At 40.7% G+C, this 8,707-nt stretch overlaps 1 protein-coding gene across 2 annotated transcripts; it reads left to right on the top strand.

Moving 5' to 3' along the window:
* Nucleotides 1-228: 228 nt before the first annotated feature.
* Nucleotides 229-8,419, top strand: LOC124706334 (RNA pseudouridine synthase 7). Of its 2 annotated transcripts, none has more exons than XM_047237992.1 (13): nt 229-266; nt 2,383-2,467; nt 2,552-2,595; nt 2,857-2,934; nt 3,220-3,320; nt 4,163-4,250; nt 4,805-4,883; nt 6,073-6,152; nt 6,283-6,348; nt 7,032-7,088; nt 7,156-7,281; nt 7,854-8,074; nt 8,217-8,419. In XM_047237992.1, the coding sequence occupies exons 2-13, from the start codon at nt 2,383-2,385 to the stop codon at nt 8,344-8,346; spliced, it is 1,155 nt and encodes a 384-aa protein (XP_047093948.1). In that variant the 5' UTR covers nt 229-266; the 3' UTR covers nt 8,347-8,419. The 2 variants fall into 2 exon arrangements, with proteins under 2 accessions (XP_047093948.1, XP_047093947.1); XM_047237991.1 differs by having other exon boundaries at nt 230-266; nt 6,070-6,152.
* Nucleotides 8,420-8,707: the final 288 nt, after the last annotated feature.

Here is an 8,707-nt window from a genome sequence, read left to right as displayed (position 1 = left end):
CGTTTGGGCTGTTCGGTAGACCCGTTTTGGCCCGACGAAACACGTCCAAACCCGTCGGGCTGGGGTGGAACTAAAACGCGCCCCCACCTCGCGTTTTCTGTGGCCGCTGGCGACGAGAGGGCGACGAGAGGGCGACAAGAGGGCGACGCCGGCGCCGCCGTTCCAAGCCGCCGCGCCGACGCTCCTGCCGCCGCCTGCCGGTAGCTCCTGCCGCCGCCTGCCGGTAGCTCCTGCCGCCGCCCCTCATCGCCAAGCTTGATTCCTTTGTAAGAACGCACCTCATTGCCTCCTCTCCCATGTACTGGTAGTCGTTCTTGGCTTGTCTGCGGCTAGGTCTAGGGTTCTTGATGTGAGATTTGTTCTTGGTTTGTTTAGTTCTTGGCTTGTCTAGTAGATTCCGTTGATTCCTCTGTGAGATCCGGTTCCTCTGTGTGATCCTGTTCTAGGTACTATTCTTGAGATTGCGAACACTTCCCTATCCGGCATGATTCCAGAGAGCATTGGTAAGCTGGGGAACTTGGTTGAGTTAGGCCTATACAGCACCTGTTTGTCAGGCTTCATACATTCTTCACTTGGAAATCTTACACAACTGAGTAGGCTTTATGCATACTACGGTAACTTGGAGGAACCAATTCCAGCAAGTCTAGGGAAACTGAAGAATCTGTTTGTCCTTGTTCTGTCGACTAATCTACTGAAAGGTTCAATTCCCAGAGAGATTTTACAGTTTCCTTAACTTACCTTTTACTTGGACGTATTATACAATTCACTCTCTAGGCCACTTCCTACTGAAGTTGGTAACTTGGTAGACCTTAATCAACGTATTATACAATTCACTCTCTAGGTCACTTCCTACTGGAGTATATCAGGAAATCTATTGTCAGGTAGTATACCTGATAGCATTGGAAGCTGCATAGTATCGGAACGACTATTGCTGGATCAGAACTTGTTTCTGGGAAGCACCGCTCATTCTCTGAAGAATATAAAAAGGTCTCAGTTTGCTTAATCTGACTGTAAATAAGCTGTCCGGTAGTATTCCTGATGCCCTAGGAAGTATCAAAAGCCTTCAACAAGTGTATCTAGCACACAACTTGTCAGTTCTGATCCCACCGTTCCACCGAATTTTCCATCAGTGTCAAGATTGGATCTGTCCTTGAGTTATCTGCTAGGGGAAATACCAAAAATGGATGTCTTTGGAAATTTAGCTCGCTCACCAATTGATGGAATTGGTGAGCTTTGTGGTGGATTACCTCAGCTTAATTTAGCTCCATGCCCCTTATACTGCTGAAAAGAACAAAATGCATAATCTGTTATCATAGCTCTAACAGCCACTGGTGCCTTCTCGTTCTTAGTTTTAGTGGTTCATCTTATTCATTTCATCCATAAGAAGCCCAGTCAAAGACACAAGAGCCAATTCATATCCACAGCAATCGAGGAATAACATGGAAGGGTTTGTTACCATGAATTGTCAAATGGAACCAATGGTTTTTCAGAAAGCAATTTGCTTGGAAAAGGAAGCTATGCTGCTGTTTATAAGTGCACTTTACATTGAGGATACTGCTACAGCTGTGAAGGTGTTTAGTATACTGCAGTCTGCATATACTAGAAGTTTCATGGCTGAATGCGAATCACTGAGAAGGGCGCGTCCTCGCTGTCTCATTAAGATCATCAGCTGTTGCTCAAGCAACGGTCCTCAAGGTCAAGAGTTTAAGGCTCTGGTTTTTGAGTTTATGCCCAATGGCAGTTTGGAAGATTTTCTTCATCCGAAATATAAGTTGTCCATTCCAAGCAACACATTCAGCGTAGTCCATGAACTAGATATTGCTGTCTGTATCATGGATGCTTTGTACTATCTTCACAATAATTGGCAGCCACCAATTATTCACTGCGATCTCATGATATCAAAAGTTCTTCCTGCTGAAGAAGCCAAACTTTGTTAAATTCAATTAGTTTTATGGGGTTGAAAAGTCGAGCCGAGTCGTTGGGTTACCGACTCATAGACTAATCGTGACTAGTCTAGACTAGTCCTCAACTAGTCGACATGTACTCTAACAGTAGCTAGTACAAAATACTATCGTATGTAGCAACCAGATAGGGGATTTAGTAACTAAAAATCAACATAAGTTCAACACAAGTTATGTAACATAATAATACTATAACCTAGACAGTTATCCACCGGTACCTCTGGACAGTTGTTCATGCCCAAATTGAGTCGATCGAGTCGAATTACCACGACTAGTCTAGACTAGTCCATGACTAGTCGCTCGGCCGCTCAACTCTATGAACTAGTCGAGTCGAGAAAGCTAGTCGACAGTCAAGTTAGGACTCATAGACTAGTCGCGAGACTAGTCTAGACTAGTCATTACACTCATAATCCATGCTTAGATGGCAGGGACGCTCGCGGGAGCTGGGATCGTGTGGCAGACGCCGGCCAACCCGCCAGAGGCGCAAGACTACATCTTCCACAACGGTAACCACAACCTCACATCGTTCCACCTCTGAGTTTCTAACCCTGCTCGAACTTAACCATTGAATGGTCCTCTTCTCTTCGCAGGTCGGCGCTACGTGAGGCCCTATTACTTCGAGTTCATATCCCATGTAACCGAACCTTCTCTTCGTCAACCTTTTATGTCTTGCTTGTTAGATCTTATGTGTTCTGTTTCGGCTTACAGTTCTTAGTTGCTTAGGGCATACGTCCATTAGTTGTGGATTTTGCTGCCCCCACTCGGAATAATCAAACTACACAATCATTCACAACTCTCAAGTTTTAGCCTAATTTTCTATTTTGCTCCAGTGATGGGATACCATTAAAGGTGGGTTTGCTACTGGTGGTCTTACCAAATAACTGTTGGTTTGCAGGTGAAGAACAGATGGGCTGGAAAGACCATTGTAGACCTCTTCACAGAAGAATTCAAGGGGCGCCCCCGTGAATACTATGTAGGCAGGCAACATTCCCTTTTAACAATACTTGTACCAAACTATTCCTTGCTCGTATGCTTTGCTTTTTTTTCCATAGTCATTCCGTTTTAGTTGTACAAATGCACACTGATCATTAGAACCTGCTGCTTGATATTTTTCTAGTCGTTTCCTGCATTTCACTATCTTGAAACTGCGAAGCGTCCTCCAATGATTTAGCACTTGTACAATGAATTATGAGAATCTTTATTTGCTCTTTGGCAATATCTTCATTTCTGTATCTGAAATAAATGATGATATTGCTAGGCTCATGCAGTGAAGTGCGGGAGGCTTCAGGTGGATGAGCAAATGGTTCATGCGGACTATATTGTGAAATCATCACAAAAGATAAGCCATTTCTTGCACAGGTGTGTTCATGGTTTTTGGGTAGCATTTAGCTTATTCTTTTGTAGTGGTCCATTTAGCTCAATTAATTACTCTCTCTTCATAAAAATATAAGTTTTAGAAAATATATGTAGTTAAACTCTCTAGCTCTAACCACTAATGCATAAGTTATGTGTATATTCGTAGTATGATAGGTGTATAATTTGTTAGTCTTTGTCAATTTGTTCTGACCATTGGATTTGTATGGAGATATGTGCCGGTGAGTGGATTTACATTTATTAATTCTATAGCAATGTACCGCATTTAACTTGTATACAAAATAGTGGTGCTTATTGGAGCCCTGGTGGTGATGTTGGAAATGTTATATATTCCTGAACAAACGGAGCAGTAATGTAGCTCAGATTTTTTTCTTGTACTACAAACAAGTGGTCTGAAATAGGGTGCAACATAATTTATTACTGCACATGGTTTCCCCTTACACAAACCAAAGAAAATCCAAACAAAACAGTTCAGCAACTAATGGATTTACTTTTCAATATTGTATTTATCTTTTTTCATTCATGGGATTATTTAGCTGAACTAAATTAAAAATAGGATTACTCTGGATAGTGCTAACGAATGTTTTTTTCAGGAAAATTATGATTGCCAGTTAAACATTCATGCTTGTCATTCCTTTATGTAGGTCTTAAGTCACCAGGTTTCTCTATGTGGTCTCTTCCATCTTTGATGTAGCTATTACTTGTACATGATCCCCTTAGCTTTTAACAAGGAAGCTCTTTACTCTTGCTTTAACATAGAGAACTCATGCATATTTTTTATGTACAAAGTTTGACTTGGCGTATTCTTAAGGTTGTTGCTCTTTCAGGCATGAGCCACCAGTCTTGGGTGGCAATATTGTAATCCTTCAGAATGAAGTTGATGTCGTAACTGTTTGCAAACCGGCATCTGTTCCAGTAAGCTTATAAGTTATGATTGTAATGTTCATGGAAGATGTGATGAATGATAAGAAGACTATGCAGCATTGTTCTTTTAACATTTTTCATGAAACTTGCCTGTATAGCACAATACTATTACAGTATTGATACTCGTTCATCAAAATATGTTGCCTGAACAGCTTAAGTGCTGAACTACAACCAATTAGGGTCTACCAATTCTGAAGTTATATTATACACGTGTATTTTTAGTTACTATTAGATGGTTTGTTGTTCTTGTAGTTGCTAATTTCTAGAACCATGATTTAGAAAAAAGGGAAAACTAATCACTAAACCCTTATGGTATGCAATTAATTTTGGGTAGTCATGTGTGAACTCATGATGAAGTGCGAATTTGTTTTGATAAAGAGTTACGAAGCACCTATTCAATTGATGAGATTCCTGGATGTTCAAGATGCTGCATTTAAGAACTAGAATGCTAATTTCAGTATTCAGTGTGTCAAAGTCTAGTTCAGCTATGTTCAGCTTCGCTCACTTATTGGTACTTACAAAACAGGAGTGTTCTTCTTGTGTAGGTTCATCCTTGTGGACAGTATCGTAAAAACACTGTAGTAGGCATTATGCAGGCTGAGCATGGATTGTCACCCCTATTTCGTATCCTTTCGTTCAGTTATGCATCATTGGATAATGGCTTCCATTATACTACCTCAAACTGTTGTTCAGGAAATGCCCGTTTTCTCCGTCAAACTATTTGTCGTGTTCACTTTCGCATCACTTAACCCACTTCGTTCGAATTGCCATCCAATAAGCAATTTTATAATCTTTAAACGCCGCGAATAGGGAAGTTATGTGGCAAAGAGGGCATGTCATCACCATCATATCCCCTTCTCTTGGTTATGTGCTCGCCTGCCTCCAGCTGTAACAGGAAAACAGAGACAGTTCATGGCGCCTCTCCCTCTTGTGGTAAGGTCTGGAAGATGTGCCTGTTCATTGCCTGTCTACTGCGTCAGACTCCAAACCCATACCTCAGATTTCCACCATGTAAGGTTTGCACCTGTGTCCTGACGGATGTTGGAGTGCATCCATGCATGCCACCTAACCTCCATATGGCCCTTCTATGGTCCTCAACCACATGATTCATGAGTTTCATGAGCTCTCACTGATTCTCCTCTGTTATGAATTTGGCAAAGGACTGATTCTTCTTCTTCATGGATCGTGATAGGAACAATTAGGAAGATAAAAGGAACCGTAGATTGGATTAGAAGTCACCCAGGCAGATAAAGTTTGAATAACACAGGCAACATCATTGGGATTGCTTCAATTTGTGCTGCTGGTATTGCAGTGCTTTGAAATCTCAATTTGTTGAGGGGCCTTATCGCCGTATGTGTCTAGGGATTCAGAGTGGGGATGGGATGGCTTGATCTCACCGGCTGTTCAAGGTCACCTCTCACTGCTCAGACTCATTGCCACGTGCACACGCCCAACAGCTCCATCCCAAGCGCCTGCTCCAGTATCCATCGTGAAGGCATTCCTCGAGTAACCAGACTAAGTCACGACTGTACCTGGACCTGAAGCTTCACATGATTGGCCAAGGAGGCATAGCATGAGGCAGTCCCGAAACCACATAAGAACCTATCCCTGCTTAAGTGGCCTTTAGTCATGCAAACCTAAACCTGGCCATGTCAGCAGCAATCCCTTACTAGAGAGTTAAGTGAGAACAAAGTTATAACACAAGGGCGGGGGTTAAAGGGGTTAAAACTGCTGTACCTTACTAGCTTTGTACTTTTTCTGCTATTTATGGACATACTAAAATTCCTTGACTACCTCTATTATTTCTCAGCAGTGCACCGGTTAGACCGGCTAGTTTCAGGTCTCCTTATATTTGCTAAAAGTGCTGATCGAGCAGAATCTTTCAGGCAACAGGTGATACCAGTCACCTTCTTTTATTACTCTACACATATTCTTTCTGTGTATGCACTCGCCTTATATTCTGCGCATTGAGATATTTTATCGTATTAACACAATTTGTTCATTTGAATTACTGTTGCCATAGATTGAAGCTAATCTGCTGCAAAAAGAATATGTAGCCAAAGTTGTTGGTGTCTTTCCTGACGGCGAGGTACAGTATTGATTGTTTTTCTTTGGATACAAGAGCAAAATTTATTCCCGTTTTAAAATATGTTGAATATATTTTATGGTTTGTCTACTTTAAACAGTTTCTTGCATTGTCCAAGGTTTATGTTACTTCCCATGTTTAGTTCTTCATATTCCGAACATCGTACTTTTTATTCTCGAGCATGTAGCCCTTTGTATTAGAAGGGAGCACCAAGATGGTGTGAAGTTCACAGCCAGCTCAAAAAGAAAGGAAAAGAAAAAGGAACCAAAAAGTAAAAACAAACATAGAAGTGACTGTACAGCCGAATTTTGTACTTTGCAAAAGCTTTTAAAACTTCTAGAGATCTCTTGTGACCGAATTGAGTAACTTTGAAAGTAAATTACATAACATTCTACAAAAGGAAACTCCGCTCTGTTTAGCCGTTAGCTTCGTAGCTGAACGCTAACTTGGATATGTCGTGCCGGCAGTAGAGAATTCATACTTCTTGAATGCAAAGCAAGTGCATTCACTTGGAGAGGAATTTCCTAGTTCTTTTGTAAATATTTATTTATAAATTAATAGTTATGACCACCGGGTAGGGAATTTCTCAGTGGAAATCCCTTGCAAACAGAAGAAACCTTTCAAAACTATTTGCTTGGTTGTTTATTCTGTGTCATGAATTTTTATCTAAAATAATTTCTCTGCAGCGAACTGTTGACGCTAATGTAAACTTCAATGCACGGGAAGGAAGGAGCACTGTGGAGGTCTGTAATTGTTGTGAATTTTTTTGTCCAAAGTCTTATACTGAAGCTGTACTCACCATTACTACAGGTTTGTGATGGTTCTGGTAAGGCCCTTCCAAGTGGAAAACAAGCATGTACCAAGTTTCAGAGGATTTGCACTGATGGGAACCACAGCATTGTCTTGTGCAAACCTGTGACTGGCCGAACTCACCAGGTATCTAATCCTATTTTACCCTTTATGATTGCCTACATTCACACAATTAAATATCCCGGTAATAAAAAGTAAATGCCCTCTTTAATCATCTTAACGCTTTAAAAATCTGGAGGCTGCGCAATGCTCGTGTGTACAATGATGGGATCTGGATCACCCGGGGGTTGGATTTTTACATGAATCTAACCTGTGGAAGATGGACAGATCCAAGGTACTACGATGGTTGCCGCTACACACAGAGTCCTGATGGTTGCCGGAACCTGTTATATCATTGTACTATGTCAATCACATCATATCTTAATCAACTTTTGGAGAAGGCCTTCTTCCCTAAAAAAAAAAAACTTGTGGAGAAGGCCTTCATGGTGGAGAACCTGGCAATGTTAGACGTTTTCATAAGTTCCATTCAAATGATTCAAAGCTCTCACTTGGTTGTTTAACAAGCTTTATATTGGATACGTTACTTCCAAAAAAAAGTTAATTGTGCTGCTTATTCTTTACTGTATGTGTGTTATGTTTGTAGAGTTCTATGTATTGCTGACACATTATTTCTGTTGGCCAAAATTGTGAAAATGCAGATAAGGGTACATCTAAAACACATTGGTTACCCAATAGCCAATGATGAGCTGTATCTTTCGGGGAATTTTTGTCCGCGATCATCAAAGGGAACAAGTATAAACAGGGCAACCTCACTAGCATGCTCATTGTTATCATCAGATCCTGATTGTGCTGCTGAAGCTGATCTGGAATTTGATATTGATGCAATGTGCACGAATTGCCCAAATCTTGCTCCTGTCGGGTGAGTGACTACTGTTGCTTAAGAAGTTCACTTGTTAATAAATGGCTCAAATGAAGAAGTGTTTACGAGAATTATCAGCTGTAGTAGGCTGGTGTCTTCTGAATTCTTCAGTTGGTCATTGTAATATTTTTTATTTTGGCAGTTATGACGGAGATGAGGAAGGATTATGGCTGCATTGTGTGAGATATACTGGTCCTGATTGGAGCTTCGAATGCCCATATCCTGACTGGACCTCCCTTGATAATGTCTCGAGGAAGAAAATGAAGTCCTGATGTAAGCTTTGCTCATTCGTGGACCAGCTAAAGATAAAGCCAAGAAAGCAAACGAGGTCCTGATTGTATTGTAGCCCACCAGGTAGTATGGCTGAAACATTGAGATGCTTATGATGCTAGTGCTGTTATATTGTCATTAATAGGTGGAGCTAATATTACAATGTGCGTAGCTAATATTTCTATGAATTAATTATGGGGATTTATGAAAGGCATGTAAACCTTTTCTATAAAAATGATCTTTTACAAAATTATATTGGGCTAAAAACTATATTCCTAAGACCAATATAACTATTTTGGTTTATTGGATTTTTCTGAGCTTTTTGGAAAAGGTTTGGCAATTTAAAAAGCCATAATCATTTTC

The sequence above is a fragment of the Lolium rigidum genome, chromosome 4, assembly GCF_022539505.1.
Source record: "Lolium rigidum isolate FL_2022 chromosome 4, APGP_CSIRO_Lrig_0.1, whole genome shotgun sequence".
Taxonomy (NCBI): domain Eukaryota; kingdom Viridiplantae; phylum Streptophyta; class Magnoliopsida; order Poales; family Poaceae; genus Lolium; species Lolium rigidum.
This window is presented reverse-complemented; position numbering and strand designations above follow the sequence as displayed.

Coding starts and splice junctions, on each gene's coding strand:
- LOC124706334 (XM_047237991.1), top strand. CDS start 2,383: ATGGCAGGGACGCTCGCGGGAGCTGGGATCGTGTGGCAGACGCCGGCC. Junction 6,153..6,282: donor CAGAATCTTTCAGGCAACAG/GTGATACCAGTC, acceptor CTGTTGCCATAG/ATTGAAGCTAATCTGCTGCA. Junction 6,349..7,031: donor GTGTCTTTCCTGACGGCGAG/GTACAGTATTGA, acceptor ATTTCTCTGCAG/CGAACTGTTGACGCTAATGT.